The following is an 18844-nucleotide window of genomic DNA, read 5'->3' as shown; positions in this document are numbered from 1 at the left end:
TTTATTTAACAAAATCTGATTTAGTACCCACCATTTACCAGACACTGTTCTAGGTACTTTACACATATTAATTCATTTACTTCTCACAGCAACCCTGAGGTAGATACTGTTATCCCCATTTTGCAGATGAGGAAACTGAGGCACAGAGAGATTAAGTTACTTGCCCTAGGTCACACAACTGGTAAATGGTAGAGCCAGGATTTGAATCCAGGTAGTGTGGCTCCAAAGTCTGTACCCTTAGCCACTATGCACAAGATAAGCAGGGGTCAAGGGAGCAGATCAGGCACAGCCATGTTGGGTGAAAACTTTGGATTTTACTCAATGTGAGGTAAGAAGCCAACAAAGGATTTTAATCTGACTTACAATTTTAGCAGGATCACCTTGGCTGCAGACTGGTGGCAGCAGAGGGCAGGGGAGTGGGGGCAGTGCCTAGAGTAGAAGTAGGAATCCTAGTTAGGAAGCTCTGCAACAATTCGGGCAAGATATGAGGGCAGTTTGCCTCAGGGTCATAACAAAGGAGGTGGTGTTCCATGCTGGTCATTTTTAAGCTAAAAATATATATAAAAAAATAAATAAGATCAACCTAACATCAACAAGACCACAAGACCCAGTCCCTGCCTTTGAGCAGCTCACAATGTTACCAGATGTGTGAATAAATATAATACAAAGGGATGAGTGTCATAATGAAGGCACAGGGGAAATGCTGTTGGAACTAGATAAGGAGTTGATTAACTCGATTACTGGGGATCAGATGGAGCTGGGGTGGAAAGCAGATTGTTGGGGAAAGCTACAGAAAGGCGGGTAACAGTTGAGCTAGGTCTTGAAGGCAGTCACCATGTACATGGAAGACAGAGGGTGGGTGCCATGCAAAGTGAGTATTTCGAGCAGAAGAACCAACAGAAGAATAACCATCAAAGGCCAGAGCATCAAAGTGTGAAAAGTATGTGGTGTGACTAGGGAATGGAATGGGGCAAGGCATCCCATGAAGATGGAAGAGTTCAGGCCGTTTTATGAAGGGCCTTGTAGATAAAGCTAAGAAGTTCAGAATCCAGTCTGTAAGCAGTGAGAAGCCTGATCAAGAGACAAGTTGAGGGGCAAGCCAAGTACTCAGAGACAAAGCACAAGGAAGGCCTGTCTTGGCTCAAGTCACAAGGATGTCTCATGTAGGCTGGCAGCATTTTTCTTGAGTGTGGTGGGGGCCAGCGTCCTTCATGAGGCCAGACACAGGTTTTCAAAGCCATAGGATGATGCCACACAGCTTTCACTCTATTGCTGGTCAGCAACTTACATTTCTGTAACAACATTCCAATTCTGGAGAGACCAAGTGACAGAGTTAAAAGAATATAGACTCTGAGGCTTGGCAGACCTGAGTTCAAACCCCAGTTCTATCACTTTCTTGCTGTTGAACCTTGAACAATTTAATTAGCTTCAATGAACTTCTCTGTGCATTGGTGATACTATCATCTCGCAGGGCTATGGTGAGAATTAAATGAGATCATGAATGTAAAGTGTGTATGATAAAAGGTAGATATTACTAATATTAACAATAATCTTAGATAAACAACAAGGTCCTACTGTATAGCACAGGGAACTATATTCAATAACCTGTAATAACCTATAATGAAAGAGAATATGAAAAAGAATATATGTATGTATATAACTGAATCACTGTGCTGTACACCAGAAGCTAACACAACATTGTAAATCAACTATAATTCAATTTTAAAAAAAAACAGTAATCTTCTCAGAGTCCACATACCCCCAGTTACAATCCCCTCACCCCTTCTGCAACTCCCAAATCTTACCCCCAGATCTTCCTCAGGAAAAAAGTCAGAAACAACTGCCTGATCAAGGCAATAAAATTCAGGCTAGAATGGCCCCTTGAGTGTAGTATTGAAGTATATTCTTCAATGAAAAAAGCAAGAAATATTAATTGAATATGTATTTTCTCCCCTCGCCCCACCCCATTTCACAAGCCATGGGCATTAACGCCCCCCCCCAAAAGTGTGTGTCGTATCACCTAACTCCTACTCTGTAGGGAAGGGAAGGATGTTGATGTACTAGTCCCAACAATATAAATAAATAAAAGGAGCAAGAAAGGTCTGAGCCCTGAGTGGCAGATTCAAACATCTTGGTAGTCACTGTGTCACTCTGGCCTGCATGAGGGCACAGCTGTAATGTAAAACAATCACAGCAACCCAGAAGTGCCCAGAAAAGCTTTCCTTTTAGAGACCTTTCCTATGTATATAGGCAGACAGGAGCAAAGCCTTTCCAAGGATTGCTTGCTCCCTGCATAGTGCCTGCCCTCTGCTGGGCTTCCTGGTCATTGGCATTTGGCATCTCAGGCTGGCAAGCTTTTTCCTGGCTAAGTAGCAACCTTTGTAGTACTGCCACCAGATGTCTCCTGGGCAGTAGACATTGCCAAGCAGCAATATAACCAGGACTCAGCTTTTGAAATGTCTCCTCATAATAACCCTTTAACTCAGCTTATTAGCTTCCTATTGCTGTCATACAAATTACCTCACATTTAGTGCTCAAAACAAGACAAATTTATTATCTGATAGTTCTTGAGTCCCGAAGTTCAAAATCAGCTTCAATCGGCTAACATCAAAGTGCCAGCCTGGTTCTTTCTAGAGGCTCTGGGGAAGAATCTGTTTCCTTGCCTTTTCCTGTTTTTAGAGGCCGTCTGCACGCTGTGCCTTGTGACCCGTTCCTTGCATCACTCCAACCTCTTGCTCTGTCATCACAGAGTAGGGACTGAGAGACAACTCAGTGGGAATAATGGTGTTTTGCACCACTGCAGGATCTCCTTCCAAGGCCCTCCTGCTAGGTGAGCATTCATCCTCTGTTTGCATATTTCCAATAACAGAGAGCTCAATGTTTTCCAAGGCTGCCCAGATTAGTTTGAATCAGCTTATGCATTCCTAAGAGGACAAGGTGGAAAACAGGAAACTGTTGATGGCTTAAAGAAAAGAATTAAATGTCTAGGGCATGAGCCAAGGAAGAGTAGACTGAGAGGAGCATCTGTTGAGGGATGGAGGGAGAAGAGACCTGGGCAGCAGAGAACACTGGTGTGGTAGGCTGAGTAATGGCCCACTGCCACCAAAGATGTGCACATCATAATCCCCGGAACCTGTGGAATACTTTACCTTACACAAGAAAAGGTACTTTGCAGATATGATTAATTTAAGGATTGTGAGATTGGGGTAGGGGGTAGGGATATCATGGATTATCCAGGTAGACTCAAAGTAATCACAGGGTCCTTCAAAAGAGGGAGCAAGAGGATCAGAGTCAGAGGAGGAGATATGATTACAGGAGCAGAGGACTGAGTGATGCACCATGAACCAAGGAACGTGGGCAGCTTCTAAAAATTGAAAAAGGCAATGAAATTATCCTCCCCTAGAGCCTCCCAAAGAAATGCAGCCCTGCCAACACCTTGATTTGAGCCCTGTGAGACCTGTTTGAGACTTCTGATCTTGAGAACTGTAAGACAATACATTTGTGTTGTTTAAACCACTATGTTTATAGTTATTTGTTATAGCAGCAAAAGGAAACTAGTACAATCAGGCATCTGAAGGTGGAAGAGAGGACAGGACAACTTTAATGTGCATACAGATCACCTGGAAATCTTGTTCAAATGCAGACTGTGCTTCAGTAAGTCTCAGGCAGGGCCTGAGATTTGCAGTTATACCAAGCTTTCAGGTCATACCAATGTTCCCAATCTGATATACCCTTTAATTAACAAGCGGCTAGAAGACAATCAAGAAAAATACCTGTGGGACATTTCACAGTTCACAAAGCCTTTTCACATCCATCATAGCTCATTTTATCATCCCCATGGTGCTGAGATGTATTGTCCCCATGTCGCACATGAAGAAGCCAAAGCTAAGTCAGAGAGGTGAATCATTTGTCCAAACAAAAGCACAGAAATAGTTTCCGGCTGGCCCCCAGTAGTCCTGACCCCAGAACCTGCGCTTTTGCCATTGGACAGTGGTTCTTACCCCTGGCTGAATGTTAGAATCACCTGAGGACCTTTTAAAATTCCAGATGCAGAGGTCACATCCCAGACTAATCACATCAGAATCCCTTGGTGTGTGACCCAAACGTCAGTCGTTTTGGAATCACCAAGTGACTCCACTGCACAGTGAAAGTTAAGAACCTTTTCACTAGAGCGATGGTTCTCCAAGTAGGGTCCTGGAACCAGCAGCATCAGCATCACCTGGGAACTTTTTAGAAATGCAGATTCTTGGGCCTACTCCAGACCTGGGGGTGAGGCCCAAGAATCTGGGTTTTAACAATTTCCCCCACCCCAGGGGATTCTGATGCGCTCTTGAGTTTGAGCATGGGCTTGAAAACGGCCATCTTGACTCCATGCATGGAATCAAGGACTGGGGGGGAAAAAGCACACCTTAGATCCAGGTATAAAATTAGACCAGGTGCTAAGGAACCAAAACCAGCCTCCTAATGGATGTTCCAAAGAATAAGAACTGTTTTCAGGTTGGCAACTTGAATACCAAGTCCCCACGCCGCAGCCTTTCTGATCCTTTGTCGGAGAGATATCTGCCAAAGGCCCTCTCAGACTGTCAAAACATCCTGGAATATGTTTGCCTCCAACTCTGCACCTGGCTCTCCACTCCCTCACTTAAAACACTAACCTTTCCCATTTGTGCTCTCACCTGAACTGAGTAAATAACTTCTAACCACTCTGCTCACCACCCCTCTCTTCTTGGTATCCAAGATGAGAGTAGCGGGCAAAAGATTAGTTCTAATGTACCCGAGCAAATGGATATACAATCTAAAATAGAAGTGACCTGCACAGCCGCCCTGCCTGGGCTCATCTCACCTGCCTCAGCAATCCTGCCACACTCTGGCCTAACTCAACCTCTGGAAAATGGAAAATTCCACAAAGATTCAAGCAGGCACTTACCAGAATGCAGCTCACTGCCGCTTCTCCTGTCCCAGTGATACCTCAGGTCTACAGGACCAACAAAGGGCAAGGCTGGTAGTCACAACTCATGACCAGAGACATGGCCCAAAGTGGTGCAGAAAAAGTTCTCAATGAGTATATCCAACAGACAGCAGCTTTAGACCAGGAGTGGGCTCTATTCTAAACTGAATGGCAGCTAGTAATGATTTTCTCTTTTGTTTCTCCAGCCCTTCTGAATCCTCAACTAATTAAGATCCAAGAGATGAGAAATAGGGGACCAGAACACCCTATTTGAAAGAATTAGAATCTCACGTGTTAGGAAACAAAAGATAAGAAACAGCCTAAATGGGTGTTGACTCCCTTGAAAGTATGCTGGGCCCTAAAATAGCTTGCCTGCCCCACTTCCCACTTCAACCAAGTATGATCATCTTGCTTGATTAAAAGCAAGGAAACATAACGCCATTTGCAGCAACATGGATATCCCTGGAGAATGTCATTCTAAGTGAAGTAAGCCAGAAAGAGAAAGAAAAATACCATATGAGATCGCTCATATGTGGAATCTAAAAAAACAAAAACAAACAAACAAAGCATAGATACAAAACAGAAACAGACTCATAGACAAAGAATACAAATTTGTGGTTGCCAAGGGGGCGGGGCTGGGAAGGGACAGACTGGGATTTCAAAATGCAGAATAGATAAACAAGATTACACTGTGTACCACAGGGAAATATATACAAGATCTTGTGGTAGCTCACAGAGAAAAAAAAATGTGACAATGAACATATGTATGTTCATGTATAACTGAAAAATTGTGCTCTACACTGGAATTTGACACAACGTTGTAAAATGACTATAACTCAATTAAAAAATGTTTTTAAAAAAAGCAAGGAAACAAAAGATAAGAAACAGCCTAAATGGGTGGTGACTACCTCAAAACTATGCTGGGCCCTAAAATAGCTTGCCTGCCCTACTTCCCACTTCAACCAAATATGATCATCTTGCTTGATTAAAAGCAGCCATAATAGTAACTGAGAATCAGTTATTAAGCAAACACTTAATTAATGTGAGATTAGTTGTTAAGCTAGTATCTGAGGCTTAGGAAGAAAAGAAGTGGACATTTAATATTAAGCTATGGAGGAAGAAAAAGTGTGATCAGACTCAATTATATCTTCTACCAGACAGGCCACCTGATGAAGGCCCCATTCCCTCCAAACAAAGTCCTTGAAACATCAGTGAAGGGAGGGAGCCTGGTGAAACAACATGCCCCAGGTACTTGGGAGTTGTCTAGTAACTTGCTTGTCGGAGGAGGAGGGACTAGCCCAGGGCCCAGGGAGAGGTCTGCACTGGGATTGCTGACTTCAGATAGCTGGAGAGGCAAGAGGCTGAGGACTGAAAACGAGAGAGGGAGTGATTCCTAATGACCAGCAGGATCCCAAAGACGGCAGTCTGTCATCCTGGACTGCCAGCGATGGCCGGGACACTGCTGCAGCTCTGAACATACCAATCCTTCCCCTCCAACCCATGAGAATTTGAGCTGGAGAGCCAGCATGCCCTGGTGAGTGGAAATCCTGCCACTTCAAGACATGGAGTCATCTTTCCCATTTGGAGTGATCCTTGCTGTCCTGGCCTCCCTCATTATTGTTGCTAATGCTCTAGTGGCCATGGCTGTGCTGTGGTTGATCCACAAGAATGACGGTGTCGGTCTCTGCTTCACCTTGAATCTAGCTGTGGCTGACACCTTGTTTGGCGTGGCCATCTCTGGCCTCATCACAGACCAGCTCTCCAGCCCAGCTCAGCCCACACAGAAGACCCTGTGCAGCCTTCGGATGGCATTTGTCACTTCCTCTGCAACTGCCTCTGTCCTCACAGTCATGCTGATTGCCTTTGACAGGTACCTTGCCATTAAGCAGCCCCTCCGCTATTTCCAGCACATGAATGGGCTCGTGGCTGGGGCCAGCATTGCTGGGCTGTGGATGGTATCTTATCTCATTGGCTTCCTCCCACTTGGAGTCCGTGAGTTCCAGCAGACCACCTACAAGGCGCCCTGCAGCTTTTTCGCTGTGTTTCACCCGCGCTTTGTGCTGGTCCTCTCCTGTGCTGGCTTCTTCCCAGCCCTGCTCCTCTTTGTCTTCTTCTACTGTGACATGCTCAAGATTGCCTCCATGCACAGCCAGCAGATCCACAAAATGGAGCACGCAGGAGCCATGGCCAGGGCTCACCGGCCCCCACAGACTCCCAGTGACTTCAAGGCTGCCCGCACTGTGGCCATTCTCATTGGGAGCTTCACTCTGTCCTGGACCCCATTCCTTATCACTAGCATGGTGCAGGTGGCCTGCCAGGAGTGCCACCTCTACCTAGTGCTGGAACGGTACCTGTGGTTAATTGGTGTGGGCAATTCCCTGCTCAACCCACTCATTTATGCCTGTTGGCAGAAGGAGGTACGGCAACAGTTCTCCCAAATGGCCCTGGGAGTGAAGAAGGGGCTCACCGCATTCCTCCTCCTTCTCTGGGCCAGGAATGGTGGCCCAGAGGGGTCCAGGGAAAGTTCCCATCACGTCACCACCATCTCCTACTCAGAACCTGATGGCTAAGATGGTGAGGGCAGACAAGTTTCAAAGTGCTTCTTCCTCCCCTGAGCCCCAACTAGGAGATCAGATGGAGCTGGGGGAACGAGAGCACTTGCTTCTGGCAACTGACCACCCTCTGCACCCCCTTCACCACAGACTGCGAGGTAACTGAGTCAGGGTGCTGACTTTTATCTAGAATTAGTTTCCCCATTTGCAAATCTCAATTCCTCCCTGCCCTTCTTTTGCAATGAGTCTGTTTCTCCTGTACAGGAACACTTACTTAAAGCAAGAAGTATACTACTGAAAAGATTCTTAAAAATGAAATCTTATTTTTAAATGCATTAGAGCAGCACTGTCTAACAGAAATATAATGCAAGCCACATGTATGATTTTTAATGTTCTAATAGCCATGTTCAAACAGGTAAAAAAAAACAGGCAAAATTCATGTTAATGTTTCACTTAATTCAATGTATCCCAAACATTATTTCAACATGTAATATAAAAGATTATTGCACTATTGTTTTTTCATGCTAATTCTTTGAAGTCTGATGTGTATTTTACCATTACAGAGTATCTCAATTCAAACTAGCTATATTCCAAATGCTCAGTAGTTACATGTGGCTGGTGGCTACCATATTAGACAGCACAGCATTAGAGAAATGAGGTTCTATTCTTTTTAACTGCTTACTGTACTGATTGCTTTCGTAAAATAAGGAGTCCTACCCTCCCTGATGTAAATAACACATTTTATGTAGTGAGGTTGCATAAATGTGGGAACCTGAATTAGATTCTAAAGGTTATCTTTTTCTACCCTTCATGGTGTTCAAAACAGTGTTTCTTTGGCAAATGGCCTGTCTTGTGATTATTTCTGCTGTTACTCCTCCCAATCCACCATCTTCCTAACTCTGTGGTGCCCCTTCCCCTAAGCTCGCTTCTTGTGTTGCTTGTAGCTGCTTACTGATGCTGATGCTGATCCGCAAATTCTGAGACACTGGAAGGGAAGGAAGAGGAAGAGGGGTAGATATCAAGAAAGGCTCTGCCAAGCTCTCCACACTGGACCCACTTTGCTCCTCAGAGCTACACCTTCTTCCATTTACTCCCAAATTTGCATTTTCCTAAGAAATTCAGTTATGCAAGAGGATGCCTCCAAAATGGCCCAGGAGACCAACCTCATCCTCCTTTGTTGTAGGTACAGAAGATGACTGTTGGCAACTGGGAATTATCCTCAGGCTCCCTCTGGGCTATCCTGGCAGCAGAAATTCAAAGACAGTGTGGAGAAGAAACCCAGGAACCACGCTCAGCCTTCCTGAGCTTTTCTGTCACCCTTTCCTAAACCTCCTGGTCTCCACAAGTACCATCCTAAAAGTTTGTCTCTTAAGGCCTTAAACTAGGCTATCTTCCTAGAAAGCTGCTGAGTGGGCAATAAAAAAGGGCAAGAAGAAACCCAAACAGTATGGATTAATTTGTCCAGGCTTGGTGCCAAAACAACCTTGGAAGGTTAACCCCTTGGTATCTCTAAAATGATGGCCTGAGGATGCATTTGAGTCCAATGTGTGATAGATAATTCCAAGAGGCCTGTGACAGTTTTCATTCAGATCTCAAACTATAATATTTATAGTATATGGATATAGTATATAGTATAGTGTATGGAATCAGCCACCCTCCTCTTAAAAGGACGGAAACCACACTATGAAGTGTTGCACTTGGGTTTTAATTCCCCTTCAATCTTAGATTAACTCCCAGCTTGCTTTCCTCAGCTGTTCAGAAGTTAATGATCACCCCTCTTTCAATTTCTATGCTCTTGAAAATTCCCTTGGTAGCTCCAGTCACGCCATCGGTTAGTATGCGGTACTTATAAGAAAATTCCCTTGTCCCTCTCTTCACCCTCTACCTTCAGCCCAGATGGCCTGTTTCTCACTGATCTCTTCTAATACACATCGACCCTCCTTCGGTAGATCTTTTTGCAGGTTTTTCTTCTACCACTCTGTCTCAGGAGGGCCGTGCCTGCCTTCACCATAGTAAGCTTTACGTTACCAAAACTGAAGAACTCTTTGGCCCTCGAGTGGACGATGGAACCTAATATACCTTGAAATACTAAGCCCCTAGCAAGTACCAGTTATGCCAGCAATAAGGCTCACTCTTGGATTGGGTTATGAGTTACTGGCGATTAAGTAAAACACACAGTAACTGGGTTTGGGAACAAAATTGAAAGCAGGCTCACATCAATGCCCTCCTTCTTGGTGGTTCAAAGCTTAATTTCCTAGCCTTGCTGCAAAGGACTGACCTTGCCAAGGTAACACAAGCAAAGTGGAATGGAAATTAGTTATAGGAGAAAGGCAAGAGCTGAGGGAAGGCCAGCTGATTGTTGTCTTATGAGGGTCACTCTAAAAATCCCTGCTATTCCTGGGAGTCAGTATGTGCGGTGGAAAAATCATAGGTTTTGTGGTCCAATAAAATTGTGATTCAGTCGTTTAAATTCTCAAAGCCACAGTTTCCTCATTTGTAAAACTGGGGTAATGATGCCTACCTTGCCCAGTTGTGAGGATTAACTCAGATAATGTATGTAAAAATGCCTAGTAAACTATAGCCCATTGTTAATGCTCAGAAATGTTCTCTCCCTCTTCCTTAAAAATCCTGAAGAATAAAACATCCAGCTGACCAATTTAAAGGAATCCTTCACATCTGCAGCTATTATCACTTCCAGGACAAGGACAATTAGGCTCCAAACATGCATTCCTCAACCCCTGAGTAAGGTTTTTAAAAAATGAGTGATGAGAGGTGACTCAGGCTGGAGAAGACAAACATTAATCTAATACCTTAGCAGGATCAAGACAGAGCAGATATAAACTAGGTGATGTTATCATACACTTGGGTTTAAGAGTAACCACAATTAAGAACACTGTGTTTAATAAGCCACCAAGAGCAGAGATACAGAATGCTATGCAAGAGTCTAATGGCTTTCTTTGACACAGGCGTCTATACAGATAATGGAATGCACTGGAGTGGAAACATTTAGATTTCATTCACGCATCCAGTGGTGTCTCCTAATGGACTTGCAAAGAAGCCAGATCCTGTTTGGCAATTGATCAAAATAGCCAAAAGATATTAAGACCCCATAGAACAGAATGTAGGTCAATTGGTCCCATCTATAATTTCCATGAACAGCTTATTGAGAATTTGTGATAAAAACTGTGACATGACTAAGTTTTATACTAAATCCTCAGCTAGCTAATGTTATGCTCAGCACATCTCAGTTTCAGAGGACTACTCTCAAGAACATAAGAACACACAGTTCTCTGCACAGTGGCGTTTTGAATGGTCTCACAGATATTAAGAGGCAGGTTGCCCTGATCCACCAACACGCTCCTGCTTCTCCATATGACCAGTACGCCCATCTCAGAGGGCTGGCTAGCTAGAGTTTGCCTTGGGATATTATCTCCCTCTATGGAGACGTGTTCATTGGTTCACATGGGAAATGAACTTGTGACTTTTGATTTCATCCTCACTTGCTCAGTCACCGGCCAAATTGAACAGAGACCAGTGAAAATAGCAGGCATGAGAGATACTTGAAGGACACACAGAACAAGAGGAAACATGGTGTCGACAGCAGGGCAACAAGAATAGCGATGGACCCAAGGTCAGACCCAAACTGTCGGCTGCCATAAGCCACTCACTTATTTTGTGACTCCTTCGGTAACTTCTGTGTCATTCTTCAAACTACTGACTCGTCTACAACCTTCTGCTTTTTCTTTTAATTGAAGTATAGTTGATTTGTATGTTGTGTTAGTTTCTGGTATACAGCATAATGATTCAGTAATACATACATATTCTTTTTCAGATTCTTTTCCATCACAGATTATTACAAGATATTGAATATTGTTCCTTGTGATATACAGTAGGTTCTTGTTATCTATTTTATATGTAGTACTTTGTATCTGCTAATCCCAAACTCCCAATTTGTCCCTCCCCATCCCTTCCCCCTTTGGTAACCATAAGTTTGTTTTCTATGTCTGTGAGTCTGTTTGTTTTGTAAATAAGTTCATCTGTATCATATTTTAGATTCCACATATAAGTGATACCATATGATATCTGTCTTTATCTGACTTACTTAATTACTATGATAATCTCTAGGCCCCTCCATGTTGCTGCAAACGGCATTATTTCATTCTTTTAAAAAAATTTAATGGCTGAGTAGTATGGAATCTTCTGCTTTTAATTAATAAGTCTTCATTTATTTCTGCAATCGTATGAACTCAATGATGGTACCTACAAATGTCAACTGTCATTCATTCATTCATTCATCTGTCCATTCATCTGTCTATCTACCCTGCAAACATTTACTGAGAGCTAGGTGCTAAAACTACCCCAGATTTGCTGGGATTTCTTTTAGCGATATATACTGATGTATACATGATATTCATTATTCTTTTCTGATTATAAAAGCAATTTTTGTTCCTTTTAGGAATTTCAGAAATACAGAAAATCATAAAAGTATCCATAATTATACCATCCAGAGATCATCACTGTTACTCTCCTTCATCCGTTTTCTTCACTTGGTATTATACTGTGCATATTTTCCCATGTCACTGTTTTCTTCAAAAGCACGACTTACAATGGTTACATGTATTTTCTACATAAGTATATAATATTTTATTCATTTCCCTGTAGTTGTACATTTATGTTATTTCCAATTCCTCACTGTTAAAATACTACTGCAAATACCTTTGTGTAAAAATCTTTAACATGTCTGTTTAATTCCCTAGAATAAATTCTCTAAAGTAGTATTGCTAGGCCAAAGAATATTAAACACTTATAAGAATTTTGATTCATACTTTTGCTGGCATTTCTTAAAGTACAATGTTTCCCTAGGATATCTGCTATAAGAAGTCAAAAGTGAGCCATAAGTGAACAGACCACACTGATATGAATATCTCAAAGAAATAAAAGTGCATGGCTTCCTAAAAGCATAAACCATTCTGGGGGGTGCAGTTAACCAGTTGCTTTTTCACAAGAGAAAACCTATTATACGTCTTACTGCTAGAGTTGATTCACAAATTTAGAAATGTGGACTAACGGGACACAGTAGTTTAAGAACACCCATCACAAGGCCACTGCATACTCAATACAGCACTGTGTCATAAACAAATACCAATTTCAGTGTGTTTGCACTCTTGAAATTTTCTGAGGTCAGTTGCTTTGTGCAATACCGTAAAATGCTAAGTAGGCCTGAGAATATGAAAATATGATCACATGGAGCCAGGAGCCTGGTCTGGATACAGTTAAAGCCTGGAAACCATAGTCTCACAGCCTTGCTGACGGGGAAAGAAGTGCTCCACCTAGTGGATCCACTGTGGCAGGTAAAGTGCATGAGAGCTTAACATGCTACTAATCAGCCATATGCTCGCTGGATTCACACGCTGTTGGGACCATAAGCAGCCCAGCCACTGGGCTCCAAGAGCCCTCTCAAGAGCAGTCCTAGAAACGAGTAACACAGCCACTAAGGGTTTCAGAGTCTGTTTTCTCAAAATGCCTTCTACACAATGGGGCAGGCAGGATTCATTTGCTCTAAAGCACTGGAGGGGCTAAAATCATGTAAGACCAGGTGGTTGGAGAGTCTCTTTAATTTTTTTAAGTTTGCTTCTATTTGGTGTCTGTTTCCCAACAGTTCCATGACTGAATCGTATTTCCCATTTACTCTAACAAATCCATATTAATTTCAGTTCTGTCTCGACTGTGTTGACATGACAGCACTAAAAAGTTGATAAACACGCTGAGATAACAGCCATTGGCCCAGTGAAATGCCATGCTGTCTTACAAAACTGTTCATTGTGCTCTTACCACTCAAAATAACTTTGCAGATTTGCCCACAGAGCCATTCAGTAAATACTAAAGCACTTCCTATGGAAAAGCAAACTGGTGTCATGTCATCTCAGAGGTGGTTTAAAAAGTAAGAAAACTGATCTAAGAAATTAGAGCTGAATGGCTATGAGGTTATTTCAAATGTGAAAAACAGGCTCATAATCCAAAATTCCAACTACTACTTTAAGATTACCAGGTCCCTTAGTAACCTTATGCAATGATGTGTTAAATTGTTTTCCTTACAATTCCTAAACAAATGGGAACACCATGGATGCATGAAGAGTGTTTATAATGAGTTAGGCACAGCCCCAAATACAAATGAATTCTGATGCTGAGACACAGACTAGAGAGAAGAAATGTCCTTTATTGAAACCTTAGGAATTAAGGTGAATACAAGCGGCCATTCCAACTGAGAAGCCATGAAGATCTTTCTTAAAGCAACCTTATTACTCTAACTTACATGCAATAACCTGACTGGGCTAGGCTAACAAAAATATTATCTCTTAAGTAATATGCCTTAGTGACCAGGAAAGAAGTATTTATAATTGGCTGCTTAGAAGTTTAATCATTCCTCCCTTAAATTTGTTCATAAGCCCATCAACATACTGCTTTGCACTGAAGAGAGAGGGCGAGAAGTCTAGCCCCATGTCCAAGTTACTCAATTTCAAACGAGTGGCATCTGTATCAATAATTCCAAATTATTCAATAAATAAATAACATAACGTACAACAAGTTGCTCTGTGTGGCATGAACTGTGCTCACTTAGACTGAGGAAGAAGGGGTGAGCTAATGATGAAGGAGTTCACAGAGAAGAAAGGCCAACAAAGGAAAGACAGGGATGCAGCAGGAAGTGGAGAATAAGAGGGAAATGATATATTTGCAGTCATATGTCTCCAGGAAAATAATTTAAATCCAGTATTACAGTTAAGTGCCAAAGTGTGGCCAACCACAACAACTACTGACTTTCTTTCTCCCAGGGTGCTATAAAAATAGGGGAATTAATGAAATCAATATTCTTTACTGCTCACCTGTCATCAGCTTTAAGTGACCCCGGACAAGGCTGAGTCAGTACACCTCTAGCATAATTATACATAAATATATGAGCTCATGACCCAGACTGCCTGGGTTAGAATCCCGGCTCTGCCATTTCCTAGGAAAGTATTTTACCTTTCTGTCCTCAGTTTCTCATCTGTGAAAAAGAACAGCACCTATCTCATAGGGTGGTTGAAAGGATGCAAACAGAATTTTATAAATACACTTAGAACAGTATCTGGCACATAATAAAAGCTATGTAAGTGCTGTTTTATCTGAGTCATCTCATGCTCTAGCCTCTCAACAAAAAAAAAAAGGAAAAAAAAAGTTGAAAGTTTTCTCATCTTTTGCCTTTGTTACCATTTCTGTTACTACCCTTTAATTCTGAGAACTTTAAAAATCAATCAACTTTATTTTTTTAGAACAGTTTAGATTTCTAGATAAATTGAGCAGACAGGACAGAGTTTGTCTTGTTTTGTTCTTGACAAACAAGATTTCAACCAAGGTCCTTAGTCCCTTTAAAGATTGTTTCCTTGTACTCACTGACTCTGAAACATTCCCCTTCTCAATCAACTTCAAAAGACACTGGTGGATCTATTTCACATCTGATATAACCTTAAAGTTATTTTTCAATCAAAAATTGCAATTCAAATAAACAATAGGGAGCTGTTACTTAAGGGAACACTATGGTGAATTTTGTGAAACACTGAATTCTTCATACATGTGAAATAATCCCCTTCAAATGTTAGGTGACAAGAGGCAAGCCCTTATCTACTCGCTGAGGCACCCTTAATGTCGCCTGTTTCACTACAGAAATGGGTTAGCCCTTAGTGTTCAGTCAATCAGAATACTCTATTCATCATATTGGTTACCTGAGGGGGATACTATATTAATCCAAGACTAAGATAGGATAGGAATACTACACCAAAAATAAAAATACAAGTCAAATTCTTTCATTTGAAGTACCTGCCCATGATTAAGGTTATTGTAAAGGCAGCAATCCCTAAAGCTTTGGCATTTTGGCTTAAGATCTCGTCAACTTCAAACTTTTTCTTCTTTGCATTTTATATTGAAAATAATTTACCCTCCATGCTCCCTTCACTCTTTTTCTATCACCAGAATATTGGCCTTTTTTAGACAACTGTTTTATGTTAGACTGTCCCACGCTCAGTTCTTGGACCTCTTCTCATATCTACTGACACTCAGTCCCTTGGTGATCTCATTCAGTATCACCACCTATATGCTAGTGATTTCCAAGTATACATCCCCAGGCCATCTCTCTCCCCTGAACTTCACACTTCTTGTCTCACTGTCTACTCCACATCTCTATTAAAGTCTAATAGGCACTTCAAACCTAACATTTACAAAACAAAATTATTTCTTCCCCTCAAAAAAGAAAAAAAAACCAACCCTGTACCTTTCAGAGTCTTCTCCATCTCTATGGCAATACTGACCTTATAGTGGCTCGGGCCTTGGAGTAACCCTTACCTCTGTTCTTTCTCTCTTACAACCTACACCCTATCCTCTAGCAAGTTACTATTTGCTCTGCTCCAAATATACAAATTTCAACCACTTTCTCAGCCTCCACTGCTACTACCCTCATCCAAGCCTCCATTACTTCTTGCCTGAATCATCACATTAGACTCCAGGCACACTCTCACCTGTGGGCCTTTACATGTGCTTTAACCCTAGACTGGCTCCTTCTCTTATCTCCTATAGACTTCAACCAAATTTGGCCTTCTCAGTGTACGACCCTGCCCCTATTTTCCCCACCCCTCTTCCCTGCTTTATTTATCTATAAAGCATTTGTCACCATCCAACATACTATACATTTTACTCATTAATCTTTTTATTATGTCTCCCTTCTATAGACTATAAGCTCCATGAGGCAAGGATATTTGCTGAATGAATGAATGGATAATCCATTAAAAGGAATACATGCATCTCCCCAACCACCTCTATTTTTCCCTCAATAACCTACCATCACACCATTTTCTAGCAATTCAAAATTTAGTTTCATCCCATTTAAAGCTCACAGTATTTGCTGAACCTTTGTTATGTTTTAGACATTTCATCAGGTCTTTGGATACAGATCAATTCATTTAACAAATATTTACTGAGTATAAATAACTGCTAGGCACTAAAAACATAGCAGTAAGCAAAATTAACAGAATCTCTATTTTTATGGAATTCACAGGCTGATGGGAGATACAGATATTATTAAGCAAGTAATCACATAAATATAATATGTAGTTAGAAATACATGGTACAAGAAATTATAATGAGGAAAGTTATTTAAATTGGTAGAAAAGGAAATCAATGGCCAGTTTCTCTGAAGGAATAACATTTAGACTGAGGTGAATGAAAGCCAATTTCCAATATATATATAAACGCTTCAAGAAACTCCAATATATATAAACCCTTCAAGAAACTATCTTTCAACCTATACTACTGTGAAAAAATGGCTTCGTTTTTGCTCATCAATTTGGAAATGAGTAGGGTATCTGACTAGCGTAGTAGTCTTAAAAATAAACAATGAAATATCACTACACACCTATAAGAATGGCTAAAATCCAAAACACTGACACCACCAAAAGCTGGCAGGGATGTGGAGCCACAGGAACTCTCATTCATTGCTGGTGAGAATGCAAAGTGATATGGCCACTTTGGAAGAGAGTTTGGCAGTTTCTTATAAAACTAAACATACTCTTACTATACCTTCCAGCAGTTGCACTCTTTGGTATTTACCCAAATGAGCTGAAAACTTGTGTCCACACAAAAGCTTACACGTGAATATTTATAGCAGCTTTATTCATAATTACAAAAACTTGGAAGCAACCAAGACGTCCTTCTGTAGATGAATGGATAAACATACTGTGGTACATACAGAAGGGAAAAAAAGAACATGAGCTATAAAGGCATGAAAAGACATGGAGGAAATTTAAGTGTATATTACTAAGTGAAAGAAGCCAATCTAAGAAGGCTACATATGGTATGACTCCAACTATATGACACTCTGGAAAAAGCAAAACCATAAAGACAGTAAAAGGATCAGTGGATTCCAAGGGCTTGAGGGAGAGGGAAGAATGAATAGGCAGAGCACAGAGCATTTTTAGGACAGTGAAACTATTCTGTACAATATGTAACGGGGGATGCATGTCATTATACATTTGTCAAAACCCACAGGAAGTGTAACACCAAGAATGAACCCTAATATAAATGATGGATGGGAGGTGATAATGATGTGCGAATGTAGATTCACTGAGTGTAACAAATGAATCACCCTGGTGAGGAATTTTGATGAGGGGGAAGCTGCACGGTTGTGGGGGTAGGAGGTATATGGGAAATCTTTATGCCTTCTACACAATTTTGCTGGGAACCTAAAACTCCTCTTAAAAATAGACTATTAAAATTTATTTTGAAAAGGCAGTACTTTAAACTGACAATTAAGAATGCACTGTGGGGTGGCAGAAGGGACAGAGAAGGAATCTGATAATGATGAGCTAGTCTCAAATCTGCCACAATCAGGCGATATGACTTAGATTTTATTAGCTTTTCTGGACTCTTTTTGTCTACCTGTACTTAAACGGAGTAGATTTCAGTGGGTCTTAACCTTTTTTGGGGTTGCTCCCTTCCAGGCTATCCTCCACACAAGGATTATCTTCTTAAAAAATAAAAGCTGGTTGTATTATTCCCTATATTAAACTGCCTTTGCCTGCCCCCCCTTTCCAGAATAAAAGCCATATTCTTTCTTAGCGTATATAGAGAAGCTTCACAATTTGACCCTTTTGGCCACACTATTCTAATTTCCCTTCATCCTAGCCCATATTTCTTTACAAGTGCTTCTCAAAGTGTAATCTAAGGACCACCCTGCATCGAGTGCCTGTGACAAAAGCAAATGCCTTTGCCCCAAATAATGTTAGGATCTCAGGTGACAGGATGCAAGAATCTACATTTTCACAAGATCTCCAGGCAATTCTGTCTCACATGTTATTTGAAAACTAAAATCCTAGATTTCAGCCATGCTGAACTTTCCCCCATCCCCCTGCCTAGAATGTCCTTCCCTGCCTTATCTACATGGTAACATCTGCTTTTTAGCTTTTTAGCACAAATGTCACCTCCACTATGAAGCCTTTGGACAATCCCCTAGGTAACTGGCTGTTCCCTCCTCTGTGTTTCTATAGCAGTTAGTTCATCTCTCAGATAGTACTTAGTACCTACTGTAATTACCTACTTACATGTCTGTTTCTCCTACTATAATGTGACCTTAAGAACAGAGACTATGTCTTTTTACATCCCCAGCATCTATAATAGACACACAATGAATGTTTGTCAAACAAATCAATGAATGGATAAAGATGAAGAACTAAACTATTCATTTCACAAATATTTGCCTACAATATGGTAGTCACTGTTCTAGTACAAGAAAGTAGCCAGAACTTTTTGCCTGTAAGACAAT

General features: G+C 41.4%; 1 protein-coding gene across 1 annotated transcript; it reads left to right on the top strand.

Annotated features, from left to right (window-relative positions):
• The first annotated feature begins 6425 nt into the window (after positions 1-6425).
• GPR119 (G protein-coupled receptor 119) lies at positions 6426-7604 on the top strand. The gene has a single exon (XM_006204012.1). The coding sequence runs from the start codon at positions 6511-6513 to the stop codon at positions 7516-7518; it is 1008 nt and encodes a 335-aa protein (XP_006204074.1). The 5' UTR covers positions 6426-6510; the 3' UTR covers positions 7519-7604.
• The last annotated feature ends 11240 nt before the right edge of the window (positions 7605-18844 follow it).

The sequence above is a fragment of the Vicugna pacos genome, chromosome X (genome assembly GCF_048564905.1).
Source record: "Vicugna pacos chromosome X, VicPac4, whole genome shotgun sequence".
NCBI lineage: Eukaryota > Metazoa > Chordata > Mammalia > Artiodactyla > Camelidae > Vicugna > Vicugna pacos.
This window is presented reverse-complemented; position numbering and strand designations above follow the sequence as displayed.

Excerpts from the sequence above, each read along its gene's own strand:
- GPR119 (XM_006204012.1), top strand. The coding sequence starts at position 6,511 with ATGGAGTCATCTTTCCCATTTGGAGTGATCCTTGCTGTCCTGGCCTCC.